This window comes from Bombus pascuorum, chromosome 14 (assembly GCF_905332965.1).
Source record: "Bombus pascuorum chromosome 14, iyBomPasc1.1, whole genome shotgun sequence".
NCBI classification, from domain to species: Eukaryota; Metazoa; Arthropoda; class Insecta; order Hymenoptera; family Apidae; genus Bombus; species Bombus pascuorum.
This window is the reverse complement of record NC_083501.1, coordinates 8,434,283-8,453,920: the sequence shown is the minus strand read 5'-3', so window position 1 is coordinate 8,453,920 and position 19,638 is coordinate 8,434,283. Positions and strand designations below refer to the sequence as shown.

Sequence of the window (19,638 nt, the reverse complement as noted above, 5' to 3'; positions counted from 1 at the left end):
AGTAATAGTAGATTGGATCATATATAAAATAGGAATTTTTTAGAGAAAAATGGAACATTGTAAACAGAAAAATTCTTTTATTGTTATACATACATATGTGTGAAACCATAGAGATATAAAGATAGAGGCATAACGAGCTATAAAGGCGATATAGCTATAAAAAGAGAACGTGCCTTACAGGTAAATATGTAAGTGTAGCACCGATCAACGAGCGGCATTATTTGTCAATGATGGAAGGGGCCTCTATGTAACGTTTTCTTTTCATTCTCATATCGCATCCACTTACACGATAACGTAGTAACGTATGTTTTATATGACTGACGTACTGTATCTTCATATATATCTTTAACTTCTATGTATGAAACTAGTTGCTGCTACGTAGCTTTTTTACTTATACGTATAAATTTGCATCTTCAGTACAAGTAGAGCAAGTAAGTGTTAGGGATATTATCGAAGCAGATTATAAAACAACAGGTTCTCGTGCATATGTATTAGTAGAAGAGAGGTCGCCAAACGCATCTTTTGCATAATAATTAAAGAGAAAAAGGTTAATGTTTGACCTTCAAAATCTTCTTATTGTATTCTTTCCTGTATCTTTCTTTTAATCATATTTAGAATTTGAATGTATTGTAATGAAAACAGCATCTTAAAAGCTTTGTTTTACCACTTAATTTGAAAAACATAGGTGTATAAAATTTGGTTAGTTTCATTTTAATTCGAATAATATTTGCAGCATTATTTATATAAAATCAAATGCGCAATTACTAATATATATATAAGATCGTTTTTTAATTCATATTTCTTAATCGAAGCAAAGGAGTTTTTCAGTTCATTTAAATATTGATACTTCTCCAATAACTATATAATACATACGAATACATATTATCTGATCTAAAATGTCATAGAGATTATGCACAAAATATCTTACATATATAATCAGATTTGATTTGTCAGTTTAGCTAGGCAATTTTGACCAAGTAAATGTTACAAACAAAACTAGATGCGACCTAACCTTTCTTGGCATTTGAATTCTGCATCTAATAAGTACTCTGTGATATTAAATTTCTGATAAAATTCTATCTACTATCTTGACAAATATTCAGTTATATAAAAAATATTACATGATACCTAAAATACATGTACATTATTATTATAAATATACAGAGAAAGTTTATAAAAATCAAGACAAGACATGATATGTAGCATTTATATTATTAATTTAAATGAATAATATAATATTGTAATAGATATACTATACGATATTATTTACTTACATATATATCAGATATATTCTATACCGTTACATAGTCAAGATGATCAACGAAAATTTCAATAATCCAAATATTGTCCACGATATTCTTCTATGACCAGTCGCCTGTGTTTAATAAATAAATCTTCGAAATCCACTAGCGTGATCCAGAATAAAAATAAAATAATTTTTTAAAAATATCTCACCTTGGTCGATATGATTGGAAATGAAATCTGCTTCGATAATGAATCGTTCCCATCGATTATGAAGCGTGATTAATCACCACTGTGCAAGCGCTGTAATAATAAAACTCGGTATTCCCAAGTTCTTCTTTAAAACTAAACACAAATGAAATTGTATCCAGTCCTTGTTTGACGTACGTATATTTGCATATGTCGATTGCCTTTTTCGTGTAAACACGATTTTCCTGTTATGTTGTGTAACGCTCTGTTATCGTATAATATTTTGTAGTATACGCAAGAGTGCACCATTTTCCATATGCTTTTTTCCTCCTACGCAAATTTCTTCCTCGAAACTATACAGCTTCCATCGAAACAAAGAACTTTGTGATTCGTTTCTTATTACGTACGTAAGTTGCTTCTAAGCCAAATACGATTTCACATAATTTACATCGTCACTTTCCAAATTAGTCCCACGCATTGTGAAATTTCGTGACACAACTTCCTATCAGCACTCGAAAGAAATTATATTTTTAGATTACGGAAGTTTACCTAAATTTAGGTTTTTATGTATATCATTGTGAATATTATCAATGTATAATATATTATATAATACATTATAAGTATTAATATAACTTTCTATATCGACCAGTAATAAAAAAGTTAAAAATGAGTAAGTTTCGAAGAACGAATGAAAGAACGAATAAATGGCAAATAATCGAATAAGGGATTAAAATCAAATAGTATTTAAATGAGCTTTAATTTGAATAAAATGTCATTCTGAAATAACGCACCCTATGCTGCCTTTGGCCCGAGCAAAAAGAAAACAATCATTTGCGTGACTAACGGTAGAGATACTGACACAGTTACAGAGGCAAACGTGGTGCTAATCGATTTTCTATTTATATGAATGGCGATTAATTATCAGCAGAATCTTTCCTGCGGGCTTCGTGATCCTTATCGGTTTTGTCGATTGTTGCGGCTAAATTCGAAGCGCGTGGATAAAATCATGTAATGCTATCTAATGGAATAGGTATGCATGATTGAAAATAAAAGAAGTTCCGTGATTCCGTTCCGATGATCCTCGCAATCATCGATTGTTCGAATTTCCCGATCGCGTGTAATTAGTCATTTGTCCAAAAGAGATTCATTCATAAACTGTCAACTACTATCAACTTATCGGAGAACATTGATAAATTATGAGTAGACTGCAGATTTGTACGTATTTAAGAAATTATTTTAAATACAAAAATTGGACTACAGACTTGGCGAATTTCAATATTTCATTAACGATGACATTGTTCATTTGCGATTATTTCAAACATGTTAGTTATTCACTTTTATTAATATTAGTTATTACTGGTATTAGTTGATAAATTATTACGCAAGAAAATCCTAATCAAATGAAAGAATTTTCGGATGGCAATCTAATTAGACCATAGATTTTTTAAAAGTCAAATTTGATAAAACAATTAAATTAAATTTAAGAAAATTCCGAGATAGTAGTATACGAAATGACGGAAAATATTGTCTTTGTAGAACTTTTAATGTAAATAAAGATCACTTTTTTAGTTCTAGAAGCCTTCTAATTTTAAAAAGTTGCAACCCACACCTCTGTTCAATAAATTATATTAAATTTATGATATAACATTTTATTAGTTATTTATAATTAAATTATAATATAATATTAAGACTTTTAGTATAAACTGTATATAATTTACATAATGGTATACTTTATATTATATTACGAAAAATACCTGGAATATGGAATTATTTTTTGAATATAATTGAAATATATATGTATAGCTTATTATCTAAAAATATAACCTTCGTGTATGGATATTAATACTGGTCACGCAATTCTAGTGATCGTATATCTTTTATTTGCTGCAAACAAAAAGAGTCTTTTATGACCTTGTTACCTTTTTTTAAATCGATAATAATGGGCAAATATTAAATTTGATCTTATTTGCAGTATTCTTTATCTTTTTTTCATAAAATATCATCTTTTCTTATAACAATACTTCAATTCGACATTTATATTATTCTATTTATAAAAGAAATTAAACACTCTGAGAAACACGGGCTCGCGGTTATTTTTTCGACTGAAAAACGTCATTGAATAAAATTCTGCCAGATCTTTTGTTTTCAAATGCGTCATTGGCACATGGTATTAATCAAAATCTCAGAATTAGTTTCTCCAAGAAGATAGCTCACTCATGTATGATCATATCTATTGGATGTATTACTGTTTAACCGTGATATCTTGTTTTCACTGCTGAATCGATATTTAGAAAAATTTATAAGTACATATAAAGTGACATGATTCTACACTTTAAGTATTTATTTCTCGAGAAAATGATTTGCTACTATTGAAAAGGATGATAAATACGATTCCAGCAATGACCCTTCTTTTAAATCCACCCTTGGGAAAACCCACATCTACGATTACCTTATGCTTTTTCAAGTGCTATTCAAGCTATTCAATCAAATCGTATTTATTATTCCGAAATTGTCTGTTTACACAGAGATGAGAGACACATTATTAATGTAAAATTAACTTAAAAATTCAATGTGAAAATTCAGTGTGTCAAAATCAAAAATAATAAAATTGGATCGAAGGCTTCATTTTTTAGGAAATTGAGTTATACAATTTGTCAAATATCATTCATTAAGAAAATTCTTTAATACAATTAATTTATGTGTCAAAGGTTACCAAAAAGTGTGTAGCGTTATTATTACAAAAGATTAAGATATTGTAACGAGATATACATAATACGATTGAATTTTTTTTTAAAGATTTACGACTCAATCCTCACTGTGAATTAATTGTTATTCTGAAAATTATTAATGTAACGATTTATATATGTCATGATTTAGAAATACAATTTAGATGTTTACAATTTGACCCTTATCGTCAGTTACGTGAAGAAGTTAAACACACAGTTAAACCACAAAATTAGTTGATGCTCTACGAAACGTTAAAAGCTTTGTGATATTCTTATTAATTATGTTACTAAGATAATAAGATACAATGGGCATTTATGGTTTCCCCTTCATCGCACATTTTTGTTGGGAAATCCACTGATATATGACGCATGAAGTTAATTCATATTTGGCAGATTATTAAAAATTGTGTAGTGTTATTACCCATTAAAGATAAATAAATTGAGGTTTTATAATTAAATTTCCCTATTTGGAAATATATATATATTTATTTATATATTTATTTATATATTTATATATTTATTTATATATTTATTTATATATTTATTCATTTATTTATTTATTTATTTATTTATATATATATTTACAAATAGGGAAATTGAATTATAAAACCTCAATTTATTTATCTTTAATGGGTAATAACACTACACAATTTTTAATAATCTGCCATATATATATATATATATATATATATATATATATATATATATATATATATATATATATATGTATATATATATATAGGAACTATAAAATATAGGAACACGAAGAAGTTTGGAGAAACATTCGATAACAAGTGGTGACTTTCCCAAGAAATATGAAGCGGCTACAAAAATTTCGTCGTTGTTGTTTCAGTGGAGATAACGCTCTGGAGTTTGAATGTGTGATAAAGTGTTTGACTGGTTTGCTTGTTTTTGCTATTGCATGATATCTATCGAAATGTTGAAAAATGTCTGATGAATGTTTTTCTCCGACTATCGAAGGTTTACCTCACATATTTTTCACATAATTTTTCAATTAACAGCATCCTGAGTGTTACGATAACTTGATTATATGCCCTTGGCGCACCTTCTTTTGGCAAGGACAGGGCGATACGTGAACTGACGCCAGGGATTAGGATTTTTCGAAAGGTTTTGATACCTCCAGTTCAGAAAATTCGGCAATCTGTATTGTCACATGTAAATAGATGTCTATACATGTCAGTGCAATACTCCTTCTAAATTACACTTCGTAAAACTTGTTTAAAACAGTTTCTGATTTTTTATTGAAAGTTGGAATATTCTATTCGAATGTCCACATGTACAACCTTACTATAAACTTTTTTGTCTAAGACCTCACAGTGTTTCTCTGTGGGTTTTTCTGTCGAAATAAAATTAATCTCTTTTAATTCGTGTATTGCGCAGAACGATTATAGCTTATCATTGCTAATACGAAATATCATGGCTATATATAACAGAAAAATAATATGCATAAAATAAATAACAATATGTGTAACATTACAGAAAAATGTAAAATGTCAGTAACAAATTTTCTCAGAAAAAAGCTTGCGCGTGTTGAATAAATTTTTGTTAAATAATTGGCAATTAATCTAGGTATTCTTTATTTCTTGGGAAATAAGCAAACCAATCCAATTATCATAAGCATTTATTATTTTAAATAACCTTTATGTAATATTGACTCATGCCAAACTTAACGCCCCTGTCTCCTAAATGCTCAAGATATGGCTCAAAGTAAAGTCTTGTATAAACACTACTTTATCCAAAAATAAATAAAAGACAGAAAATACAATACATATGCAATACATTAAGGATTATGAAAAAGGGCTGATTCAAGAAATGAACGACCTGCCGAAAACAATAAGAAAGAAATAATAAGAATTTACCACAGTCAATAAACAAAAGAAAATTTGAATCGTCATAAGCCAATCATTGCTCGGATCAAGTCTTGTATAATAAGAAGTGGATCCAAAATATGCAGAATTGAAATAAAAAAAATTGGGGTTTGCCTTTCAAAGTGATTTTGAAAATCTGCTAAATACGTATGCATTTGTAAGTGAGATGAAATTTATAGAACAAACAGGAAATCATTTCACCAAAAAAGTAGAAAATTGATTTTGAAAGGTTTATGGAGCGAGCAGATGATTTCTTATGCAAAAATAGACTTTGAAAATTGGCTGCGTATGCAATAGTACGCATACACCTACATACGTAATTATATGCATACAATACGGTACAGTAACACCATTGTTTCTATATTTAGAATGCCTACGCGACTTTTATAAATTATTAGATTATTAGATTCAACAAAGTACAAATTCAACAAAGCACAAAGAAAAATTTTATCAAGGATACCAAAATCGATTCTCTGGAAAACCAAGGTCTAAATGAAAAGATTTTATTCTACGTTCTCTATTTATTTTATTTTGTTACATAAGTTATCAGTAAATTGCAAATATTTATGCAAATTTAGCATTTGTATAAATGCAACTAAGCAAATGGAACCAAAGCGTAGATGTATTTCCCCTATGATTTATTTTCAATCGCATTCGGTAGATCTTTCAAGTTTAAGAAAACATACAAAATCATTGATTCTCGTCCTATTCACAAAAAAGAAATACAAGAGCAAAGATTTATTAATATTATGAATTATTATATTAATAAACCGTAGCAAAGATTAGTTTCACCTATTTGGTAAAGCATAGTCTAGATAATCGATTTTTCCATGTAATGCGCATTTTGTGTATTTCCCTATAAGTGCATAAAAAAATGTACTTCCTATGTACTCGTATAATATTTACAATCGCACACTATATGTCCACCAATGCCTCCAATTTCAAGAAAAAAATATAGCACCATTGACTCTGTCTCATCACGGAAGCTGCTTTTAAAACGTGATATATATAAATTTTTGGTTGTGAAATAGTCATTTATCCAGGAAATCCGTGGGCCAACAATATTTGACAATATTAGTTTTTCATAGGCTGACTCCATCGCCAAGGTGTTCGATCCGGTCCCTAGAAATGATATTATACAGTGACATCCCCTCTTTCGTATATACAAACTGTAGGAAGCGTCACGTACGGCAAGGGGAAGTGGCAGAGACGAAACCGGTAAATACAATAAAGCACAACGGAGATCGTAGTAACTCAGTCGTCTCGTGGCTGTCGATCTATTAACAAGACGAGTACTGTGTTTCATTCCGTCGACGAGGACACGCATGCAGATTTTCGACTTTTTATCAAACGCACGTGACATTTTCATTTTCTTTGCCATTCTTTATCCATTATCTCGTTTCGCTGTCTTTCACGATACTATGACAAATAAATTGGCCTCGACAATTTAATTTATCAGTGAAAAGAGCGTACGGTGTTCGAGTGGAAGCTGCAAGAGAAAGAGACGCGACATTTGGAAGAAGATACTCTGAAGACATTTGAAAAGGTACGTAAGAGGACAAGAATCAGAGTGTTCTGTATAGACGGGAGATAGTTGAAGGAGGTCGAACGATTCAGTGATCAGAATGCGGAGCTCGTGTCACATATCCTGATACCTGGCGTAATTCTGTCAAAACATCGAGGTTTTTGTTATATTTTCAAAGTTATGCCTAGACTGCGAATCTTTATATAAGCTTGTAATTTTGTAAACGTAAACTACACAAGGAAGTAAAACTTTAGCAACGATTTGTTTCACCTATTGGATATTAGAACGACTACTATATCTTATATATTTAACGTATTTTAATTGTCTTCATCTTCAAATTTCTCATAAATGTACAAAAATCTATAGTCTAGATAGAAGAACATTGATAGAGCAATATTTCTCTATTGTTAATTCTTTACATTATGCTATATCTGGAATCAAATACTTTGCTAAATTTAAATTGAAACAAGGATATATTGGCATTACTCAAATTTCATATCTATCTATAATCAACAGTCGATGCTTCATAAAATCTATACAAAGTTTAATCAGCTAATTCAGGTGTTTTCGCACTGTCAATGTTCGTTCATCTTTGATATATTACTCTTTTATTTATACTAATAAATATTGACCATTGTTCTTATCGATGTCTCAAATATCGATTCGATTGAAACTAGAAGCGGAGATTGAATTAAAAAGTTTCATTTGAGAAAAGTAGGAATATATTTTATATATTCGTAATATAATTTCGAAGAGAATCCCCAACCATCTATAGATGACATTGCAAATACGAGATTGCAAAGAGGTTAAGATCTTACTAGAGGTTAATCTTGAAGAGAAAGCTATCATATGTAAATAAAAATTCATAAATATTTATACCTTTCTTTTTAAGATATGACGTTTGACTCTAAAGATATTCATTGCAAAGGAATGTTGAATCATTTGTAGAAGCGTTTTGATAGAATGGGATTAAATTGGACATTTTGATGAATTTTAAGAAGGTAGAATTAAGTGCTAATAAAACATTCCTATGATAATAATTGTGAAAGACTTTTAAAAGTTTGGAATTATTAAGTTCTGCATACACGTGAAAGGAAATTCGAATATTTTGGCGATTTTTCGGAAAGTAAAATTCGATGATAATATAGTTTAGGTATAGAACAGTTTAAGTAACACATACAGGCATTTTGAATGTTTCAACGAATTTTGAGAAAGAGGAATTGGATAATAACTTAAATAAGTTATAAATGCTTCTTTCATGATTACACGATTATAATGGAAGTTTTATGGAAGTTTGGAGTACTTTCGTCATTATTCGGGAAATTTTTATGGGAATATAAATTTTGAAGGCACATGAGATTATTTGGAAAGTTCGGATGAATTCTGGAAGACACTTTTTGATTAAAAAGAAGACAACATAGAAATTATTGCAATTAATGCATTAAAGAATTTTTTTCTATATCGAATACGATATACCTTTCATCGTTTAGAAAAGAAATAATACTTATTTGGGATTCTTCTTCCATTCAAATTTTGTTTCTCCAAAAGGACATAGTTACACTCAATGATTTAATAATTTACGTTTTTGCGTAAAATTAAAGCGATCTCGAATGTGTAGTAACTAATCAGTGAAACAGTTTTAAAGAGACATTAATACTAGCGATAGTAACCACAAGTAACGATAAACGAGCGATAGTAGCAAATAAACAGACAAATAATGGTAGCAATGATAAATCATCGTATTTGGTCAGACGATGCTAATTCTAACAGATGGAGACAAATTCCGTGGAGTTTCCAGGAATGTGCAAAATCTAAATATTATGTATGGAACAAGTTTCACAAGGAGCAGATATCCACGCGATTGTGTCGCCAACGATTGCAGTATCCTGTAGCTGAACGCACAATCGCTCGATCGTTTGATTCCGTTTTTAACAGAGACTAATTCAAAGGGTATCATGATCGGAACGACGATATACGTATATGTTTTGGAACAATTTTGCTGTTTATTGTTCCCAAACAATGATTATTTCACCACGTCGAATAATGATCATCCGGTCCTCGCCAAAGTATTTCCAGTTACAGTGATTCACAGAAGTATGACATATCCTCCTTTGGTTAAAATATTTACGCACTAAAGTAATATATTAATAACATAAAAATTCAATATTATATAATATAATATAATATTATAAACATTCTAGTTTGATACAATGATTAATTAATATAGCAACAAAGTATAATAATTATAAAGCAATAAAGTAATATATTAACCTCAGGTTCTCTTGCACAATTCATCCATCATGATTGGTGAAATTTTACAGATTATCAGTTACAAGTTACCATTGGTAATAAATATCTTTGATTAGCAATAATAAGCTTGACGATGAAAGAAAATAAGAAAGTTTTGAAAATAAATGTTGCGATGTATAAATTATTTGATGATATTATGCGACAAAAGATTATGAAATTGTAAAACAGGAATTTGTAATATACAACTTCTAGTTTAAATTATATTATTGATTGGGAAATTGTCGTGCAAGATGGAAAGATAGTATCTGTGAATAATAAAACTATCGTGCCTTTCGAAATAACGGGTTTCAAACTTTACATTTTTGCAGTTATTAAAAGCGTGCACGAACAATTTTTGACAGAATTATTCCTGACCTTTACTAAAATGTGTAATTATACAATGTATACATCTATTTATTTTCATCACATTACCAGTTATAATCCTCTGTCTACCATCTTCTAATATTGACATAAAGTTCTTCTGTTTATAAATTCACTGTTTACATTTTGCCTAGAAGCTAATTGAGTCAAAGCTGAATCTTTGTGTAACAAATTCATTTTCCATTGATTATAGTATTGTAGTTTTGTTTTTCTATAACTGGGTAGTATAATGTATTTAAGGTTTTATTTTTCAGTTGTTAATATTTAAAAGTCCTGAAATTCAACAGACTTCGCATAAGTGAGTTTACATCATACATATAAGAAAGATACACGATTTAATACACGCTGAAAAGGGCAAATTATCACGTCACAGCTTCACCGTCAGATAGTAGATACATTATATCATCTGTCTTCTTTATTAATAACTATTCTTTGTATCTTGTAGCACAGGTCCGTTATAGAACACTAGATGACATAGTTTTGTAAAGTTCTAGCCAATATACTTCATTCTACAATTTTATTAAGCCATTTAAGACTCAGACTAAATAACATCAGCAAAGTTAATCGCTTAGGTTTCTGAGTAATCAGAGTAATAAATAAAACGTATGATGTGATATTAAAATGAAACAATGATCAGAATGCACATAAAAACAACTAATTTGACTTCTCAATGATTGAATACATTCTTAAGTATAACTCACTCTCGAACATTTTTTTCTCTTTTCTTCGTGTTTCTCAATTCATGTTTTATTACTCATAAAACTTATCGATTATATTTACGCGTAAATAAAAATTGAAGGATCGTGGTCGAGCCTATTACTTTCGGAAACAGCCGGTGATAAGGTCTTCACACACGTTTCATGCAAGGATATATAAACTATGACGCTTAATGAATTACGATGGCATTAAGTTATTCGTCTTCATATTCGTCCTCTCTCTATGCCTCGTTGTTCTACACTTTATCAAGGATAACACTCAATCCTGTTAAATCTTCTTCGACGCTATCAGTGATCAGCAATGATACTTTCAGACACGGATCTTCAACGAAGATGGATAATTATAGAGGGTCATCGAGTTCGTGATAGTCATGAAATTCCTACACTCGAATGACTAGTTTATTGGAGATACGCTTGTCGTGACTATACATGGCAATAAAATAGAGAAAGAGATCGCGTATCATGATAATTGGAAAATCGAACTTTCAAGGAATGGTAGACTTAGTCATTGATGCAATTTTGAGATAGACACCTGCTTCCAAGAAGATAATTTGTATCGAAGGTTAAAAGAATTTTTAGAGCTAAAGGTGAATTCTTCGATATTTCTCTTATTATTCGATTATATTAATTGACGAATTCTGAGGATTTAGATAATCAGTTTCCTTTTGGGCCCCTATTGTTCTTATTTTGTATGAAATTATATATAGGAGTTACAACGAATGGAATCTTACAATTTTGAAAGTAGAATTCGCAACAAGCATTTTGATTGGAAAGAAGGTTCTTAAAAGGTCAAGCGCGTGGTATAATCCTGCGTTACCTTTCTTTTGGGTTTCTATTGTTTTTAAACTGCAGAAAATTACACTAGAGATGTATAGAACTGGACCAGGCGAAAATTGTATTCCTGAAAATAGAATCTCCATGCATAGTTTCAATTGGAAAGAAAATTCTGAAAATATCAGAAATACAAAACTTCTGGTTTTTTAATAAAATATATATTACCAGAAGAAAAACAAGCTTTCATTCATATATTCTACAAAAGGTTATTTAAATTTTCGAAAATTCCTCGAAATCTATTAAATTTTTACTACAATTACGTACTCGTATAATCACAAAAATTTCAATAAAACTGCAATTTAGTTCTTTCGATTATTCTACTACTTCTAATATTAAATTGTAAACGATCTATAAGTTATCGTGCATTACGAAACATTTCTTTTTCCTTCCAAAAGCGAATTAAACAGATAAACTACGTTCTTCCTACAATTACAAAACATCTTAACAATGTCTTTTAACTATCTCATCCAACATCAAATCTCATAAGCAGTTGAGTACATTTACTTTTTATGTTTCTTTCAAACAACCCTGAAACAATCTTCATCGATCCGTAAAAGTACACTTGGCCGTTAATATAATTTTACGACGCATGTTCGTGCACATTTGTACGTTTCATTCACTGAAAATAACCAATGTACAGTTGAAAGTATATGTCTCGGCCATGCATCATTGTTCATCTCGCAGTCGACTAAGGATAACGTTTGATGTGGGTTTTCCCACTGGATGTTCGCTACCACGATATTGTCAACTCTAATCTTCAATGACGCGGCAAAAGCATTTTATAGCGTCGTGAAATACCCGCAGACAGATCGATACTTGACGCTATGTGCGTGTAACAGTACATTAATATCTTCGTTATTTTCTCGCTAGTGGAGGAACGACGTATTTGTTAAATAATACCAAAATTAAATTATTGCTATGTCTTGAAAATTAATGATTGATGTTGAACACGTTAGGGTAGAGCAAATATCACATGTAAAGAAAATTATTAATAAATTTTCATCCTGTTCGTTAATTTTTCGATTTGGTACTAGATAAAATGGGAATTGTATTGATATTGATATTCTAATAAATTGGTAAATTAAATTTTTCTGAGTTTGTCTTAAAATAGGTTCTTAAATATGTTTTCTTTTTGCATAATTGTGTCGTTAACGAAAGAGATATAGAATTTCGATGAATTCAATATTTGGAAAAAAATGCTTTTAACAGGAATTTTTGTTGAAGATAAATTTTATTTTTTTTATATGAATTTGTGAAAAAGAGAGTTTTTTTGGTACAATAATTTTTAGAATAAAATACCTGTTAACTAGAAGCTACTTTTCAATATCTTTTAATAAACTGGTGCTAATTAATAGTCCATATTTTTAATCTAATTTATTTATGTTGAAGTGATCGTCACTTCTAAGAAAATTCTACGTCTGGTCTTCGGTTTTCTCAAGCGCTGAGGCCATCGATAGACAAAAGAATGCGTTGATGACAGACTATAAGCGGTACATGTGCGACGTTGGCTTCGGGCTTCTTTTAGTCTCAGGGTAACATTGCTAGCGTGCGGATCTGGACCAGTTTACATTTTATACTTTAATATTCACTATATATATATACTTACAATACTTTACAATTTACTCACGCGTTTCTTTGATTCCACATACATCAAATAACCTTAACAATTTACAATGTTTATATAAATAGTTAGTACCAAATACGCAAATAAAACACGATAACGTACGCAAGTAGGAAATTGGAACGACTATATGTATCTTGGTGATATGATAACGAAACGTTTAAATCAATTGTAACATATCATTACAGGAACACATTTAATTGACAACGATTAAGCTACTTCCTTTTCATTTGCTATTACTCTTCGTTATAAATCTTCTTCTTTTCTCCTTCAGCATCCTTTACCATCCTTTTTCCTTTCCTAACAAATATGTAGAAAGAATGAAGGAGCCTTACATTCTTAAGTTCAAGGAATTTCACTTTTAAAAGCAGATGGGCTGAGTGTAGTATGCAAATAAAGTTGTGCGATTCCTTAAACGTTGTTTACTTTGACTGTACATACTTATAATTTCACGTATAAGAGAAAGAGAGAGAGAGGAAACGAAAAAGAAAGAAGCATGTAGATAACAGATAAGTTTTACGAATACAGAGAGAAAATGAATATTTATGAACCAGAAGCTAACGTTTCGAATGTTCTCATACTTTTCGTCGAGAACTTGTTTTATCAATATTTTTCCTCAATCAATCCTCCTACTTAATTTAATCTAATTTTCATTTTTCTCTAATCAGTATTCTTTAAATTCCTTTTTATTGGATTTTAAATATGTATATTCTCCGGTCGAAAACTAAATTTATCCCTGAAAAGATTAATTTGTCGCGGTCACAGACACAAATACGCGAAAAATCGAAATGAAGCAACTAAGACATCCATTAAGTTTTTATCCTCGTTGAGTTTTTCGATACTTAAATTCCTATTTCATCTCATTTATCGCACTAATTATTCGACACTGATTTACAATTCGTGAAAAAGGACCACCAAAAGCATATTATATTTATACCTGCACTCGACTGGTTAACGACGGTAAAATTCTGAAACTGGTTTTATATACCATATATGAACCGGTCTGGTATATTGGAGGGTAGTTTACAGAGAAAAAACTTTGAAACTATAACTAGAGTGTAGATATTTATTCACATTATTTTAATAATAACATTCGAATGGTAGTGTCTTCAGTCATTTATGTGTAATCGTATTTTGCTGATATTCGTATACTAGAGTGTTCAGTCATTTACGTATAATATTTTCCATTGACTAACTTTAACAATTTTGTTCATAACAAATTTCAATTTTCATATTTCAATACTATTAAAATATTCGAGTCCTTCACAAAGCACCTGTTTCTAATACTTTACCTTACAATTTTAACTGCAAAAATAATTACGCACATATCACAAAAATATGTCTAATTACCATTATCTGTTTTTTTTTTTTTTTTCAGAAATGAAGACTACGCTTATATTCCTGTGTCTCACGGCCACTTGCTTTGGTCAACTAATCTATCCAGACGATAAATTGCTCGCGTCTACAACTGTTCCTCCATTTAGTTTTCCAAATATCCCTCAAAATGTACAGTCACAAGATTCTGTTAAGAGCACAATCAATTCCTATGAAGTGAAGTCGCAATTACCACGAACTTCATCGTCAATACTTGAAGTCGGTGCACCGCAAAGTACAAAGGCATCATATCCAACTACGGCCTATGCGGCTGGTACCGAAAACATGTTGCAAGACTGGGGTGATCATGTAAGCATAAAAATACTTGTTAAAATAAGTACTTAGACTGTACCCGGTTAAGTGTAATTTTTTCTTTATTCATATGAATGATACATATCTAGTTGTATGTACTATACATATGTATATGTGCTTCTTGGAAAATAAGGGTTCGTGGTAATTTTTTTGTAGCCAGTGTATATTTAAGACTATTATTCACGCTGTGTATTAATCTTTTGTAAGTCTAAAATAACTTCAAAATATCATAGAATCACCCAAAAAGTACTTATCACGTTTTTCTGTTGTGAGCTTGAAATATTGTTTAATGGATGGAAATATACAAAATTCTGTTTAGCGTCTTAACGTATAAAGATTAAGTATGTTTTCGTTCTGCATCGTGAACGCGCTAAGAAATTTTCCAACGACAAAAATAGAATTCGATCTAAAAAAAGCCAAATAATGCAAAAGAATTAAGAAGGCATACAGTGAAAGGTTTTGATGGAAGCTCTGGGTGATTACAATTCAATTCATTATCGCATGCGTCACGAAGAGTAGTAGAAGTGTGTAACTTATAAAATTGTGAAACATTCTTGAGAAATTCATGATGAGAATAAAAGGCAGCATCAGTGATGCAAGTTGTCCGGTAAACATTAACAGTTGAACAGTGATCTTAAAGTTTCATACGGATAGATTAATGATACCTTGATGGTAATTTGCGGGTTTTCACTTTTTTCGTATTTTTCCAACGTAAAATGTAATTATACGTTGAATAAAGGTCTTGAAGAGTTTTTGAATTTTTGTAAATCGCCACAACCTTGTAGCAGCGCGTTACACAATAGAATACATACTGGGGTCGAAAAAGTTTACAAGTGTTGTTTAACTCTGACTGCACTTTTCTTTGCTGTTGCTGATGACGCGTAAACAGTTCACGTTTATTTCAATTAAACGAGCGTGTTTCTTTTTCAAATCAGCGGAAGCTCTCGTAAAAAATATTTATTGAGAAAGTTAAGAAAATCTTCCATCAATAGAATATACAAACATATACTATAGAAAGTGGATAATAACGTGTTTGGAACTACGTTACAGGTGAACAATATCATCGCTAATGGAGTACTGAAATTCGGTCTGGATGTAGAACGAGAGATTCACAGAACTCGGGGCGTATCCTTGATCGAGCAACGGGACAACATAGTTTTCTCGCCAACTAGCCTTGCCGCAATATTGGCAATCGTTCTTGCAGGTTCTGCGGGTAGGACTTTCGATGAAGCGTCCAAGGTTCTTGGATTAGAGGCCGGAATTGATATCTCACAAAATTCTGAGATTGTTCACCAGATGTTTGGCGTGCTTTTGTCTCAACTTCAAAGTAAAGAATCTGCTGGGATACTTCTACCGCAATTGAACTTTGCCACAGCGGCATACGTGCAGGTAAAATTTCCTTTCACGAGCGAATTAAACTTTAGAAAAATGGAAAGGGAATTGGATTTCATTTGAAATAAATAAATAAATAAAACGAATGTGTAATTAATTATAATTTTAATGATTGTGGTTTAGAATGGATTTCCAATACTGCCGCAATTCAAGTTACTTAGTAAAGAGATTTATCAAACCGATGTATTCAACGTGGATTTTGCTAGAAATGGAAAAGGGGCAGAGGAGATGATAAACATGTGGGTGCGACAGAAGACGAAAGGCAAAATTACAAGTATCCTAAACCACGTGCCGGGGGCAGGAACAGCGATGATTCTTTTATCAGCGCTTTACTTTAATGGAGAATGGGACCAATACTTTTTGGATAGAGCTACGAAAAGGTATCATTTTCCTCTATGAAGGAAGTTTATGTAGGTTTTATATAGAGAATATAGACCATTGTAATCTCTTTATGGGTCTAGCAGAAGCTATTTGTGTGGACTAAGAATGCATATATGCGTTTATCAACTTTTTCGATCTCGCTTTAGATTCTTTTACTAGTGTATGAGATGATACATGTGCATTTCTTAGCAACGACATAAAGAAAAAAATGGAAGTTCATTTATCTTCTGTATATGAATATGAATAATATCCCTTTTCACTCCCTTGTCGTCGCCGTGGCGTCATTGCAAGAGGAATTAATAATTCCATTGTCGCCGCCATGGTGACATTGTAAGTGTACAGGTGTACATATACATTATAACTCAGTTGCACCTTGCATATTCAATCAATATAGTCTACACTGGCAAAAGAAGTATTCCGTCCCCAAAGATAGCAATTGCTAGGCGCGTGTCATCCACATGAGTTATTTCCGCCTGGAATATTCAGCACTCAAAGGGTTTAATAAGAAACATTTATTTCAATCAACTTGCATTATTGAATTTTATTTTTTAATACTATAATTATTAAAAAGAAACCAAGAATTTGTGTAATATTTCTTTTCGTTTCTATTTCTTTTTTTGCTAAGTTTCTTCAATTTTATAAAAATTTGTTCTATTCATGTTGTAATGGATTTCTGTAAAGTACCTGTTATTCTATTGCATTTTTTGTACATTAACAAAAGAATATAAGTAATTTCATTTAAGTATTTTAATAATGTAAGCTTTTATTTAATTAATTCGATTGTTTAAATAGGAGACCATTCTTCATTGAGCCAAACGAGACAGTTAATGTCAACATGATGTACAATGGAGGCACGTTTCCATTCTACTTAGATAAGAAATTGGGCGCGAAGATCATTGGTTTTCCATACAAGGGTCGCGAAGTAAGTATTTTAAAAATTCACAACAAATATAAGCTTTCAAATAATGTTATTTTGTTTCAATTCAAAATTAGTTATTCCATTCTACTGCGACTAAAATTAAAATTCACCCGATTCTTTAAAAATTTCTATTACATACACATACATATCTTATCAAATTATTCCATAATTTCTTTTCAGCTCTCGATGTACGTTTTGCTTCCAACAACTCCAGGTGCAAAAGCTCTCCGAGAATTCAAGAATAAACTAACAGTCGACATAATAGAGAATTTAATTAAGAATGTAAAGAACGAAACATGTGTCATCGGTTTTCCACGAATGAAGTTAAGCACCAGCCTAAGTTTAAGGCCTACGCTCGCCGCTTTGGGTCTCGAGTCTTTATTCGATCCAGCAACAGCAGATTTAAGCCTCATATCTCAACCCAATGCCGTAACCAATATGAATAACAAAAACCAGACGAACACGAGGCCATCAGAATCACGGCCGAAATCAAATCCTACCATAACTACTTCACAGAATAGTAACGAAAAGAGACCACAGAAAGAAGTATACAAAGACAAGATATACTTCCCCTCTCGTTTCTATCCTTCCTCAGAATCGGAAAACGAAGATCGAATGGGTCGTGTGGTAAAACGAAATTACTTTGCGTACGAGGACAAAATTCGTGGTTACAACGTGGAACAATGGGCGAATGGGTTTTTCCTCAGAAAGACTCGTGATATTCACGACGTTAAAGGAAAGAAAGATAGGAACTCGTATACAGTGGAGGACAGATCCAATGAATATCACGATAATGCAAAGATTGTAAATCTCGAAGAAAACAAGTATCGTTTCGAAGAACAAACAGGAAGAAATAGAAGGCAAACCAGACCAATTGATCAAAACTTCCTAGACTTTGTGAAACATCAGAATCTTCCATCATACGGGTTGGATAGTCTTAGAAATAGCGCAAATCTGGTCAACCCACATCTCTTCGCTACAGATGTTCTTCAAAAGGTAGAAATAGATATCACAGAAAAAGGTACCGAAGCCGCAGCCGTGACTAGCGTTGTATTGGAGCGTGACGGAAGTCAGAAGAGGTTCATTGCGAATCGACCTTTCATCTTCTTCATCAGACACGACCCATCGAAGCTCGTGCTCTTCTGGGGCACGATAAACGTTCCAACGCCAAATTATCCGACTACGTAATCTGAAACACAAGTCTTCCTTAGAATATGACGATGAAGACAACTATCGAAGAAAGTAATCACGTTGAGCAATTACTAACATTCTTTCTTCCAATTGGTATTATATATCACAGCTTATCTTCGTAGTAACGACCGTACATAAATTCATTTCTTCGTGAATAGTACTCGTCATGCGGATGATTACCATCCTCGAATGAGTAATTTCGTTTGAAGGATCGATAAAAGAAACCGGTTTAGCCGAAGGAGACGCTTTTTACTTTGCATGCAACAAGTTGATACAAATATTCACGCGCTATTTATTTATACGATTCTTTCCTTGAATCTCCGCCTTCGTAGGTTAGAGTTATGCGCGTAATTATGAAAATAATCGAATCAAAAGCTATATTTATAGATGTTATATCTGTATTTCCTACCTGTAATGGAACAGTATTTTCTCAGAATTTAATATTATGTTATTTTACTTCCGACTGCGATTTGACGTTTTACTAAATGGCATATTGTTAGCGTAGGATTAAGTTATTAAGAGATTTTATGTAATCATATTGAATAAATGTCTGCGTTTCTCTTTTTCAATTGTGGAAATAATTAATTGAAGCGAAAATAATGATATCAAAAGGGTTTTAACATTATTATTGTTAAAGCCATATATACATATGTCGGG

At 31.3% G+C, this 19,638-nt stretch overlaps 1 protein-coding gene across 4 annotated transcripts; it reads left to right on the top strand.

Moving 5' to 3' along the window:
• The first annotated feature begins 94 nt into the window (after positions 1 to 94).
• Positions 95 to 19,550, top strand: LOC132914359 (leukocyte elastase inhibitor). 4 transcript variants are annotated; one of them, XM_060973419.1, is made up of 7 exons: positions 7,160 to 7,592; positions 14,791 to 15,095; positions 16,149 to 16,487; positions 16,614 to 16,870; positions 17,664 to 17,793; positions 17,971 to 18,310; positions 18,386 to 19,550. In XM_060973419.1, the coding sequence occupies exons 2-7, from the start codon at positions 14,793 to 14,795 to the stop codon at positions 18,976 to 18,978; spliced, it is 1,962 nt and encodes a 653-aa protein (XP_060829402.1). In that variant the 5' UTR covers positions 7,160 to 7,592; positions 14,791 to 14,792; the 3' UTR covers positions 18,979 to 19,550. The 4 variants fall into 4 exon arrangements, with proteins under 4 accessions (XP_060829400.1, XP_060829402.1, XP_060829399.1 ...); XM_060973417.1 differs by lacking the exon at positions 7,160 to 7,592 and adding an exon at positions 95 to 180 and having other exon boundaries at positions 17,971 to 19,550; XM_060973416.1 differs by having other exon boundaries at positions 7,161 to 7,592; positions 17,971 to 19,550.
• The last annotated feature ends 88 nt before the right edge of the window (positions 19,551 to 19,638 follow it).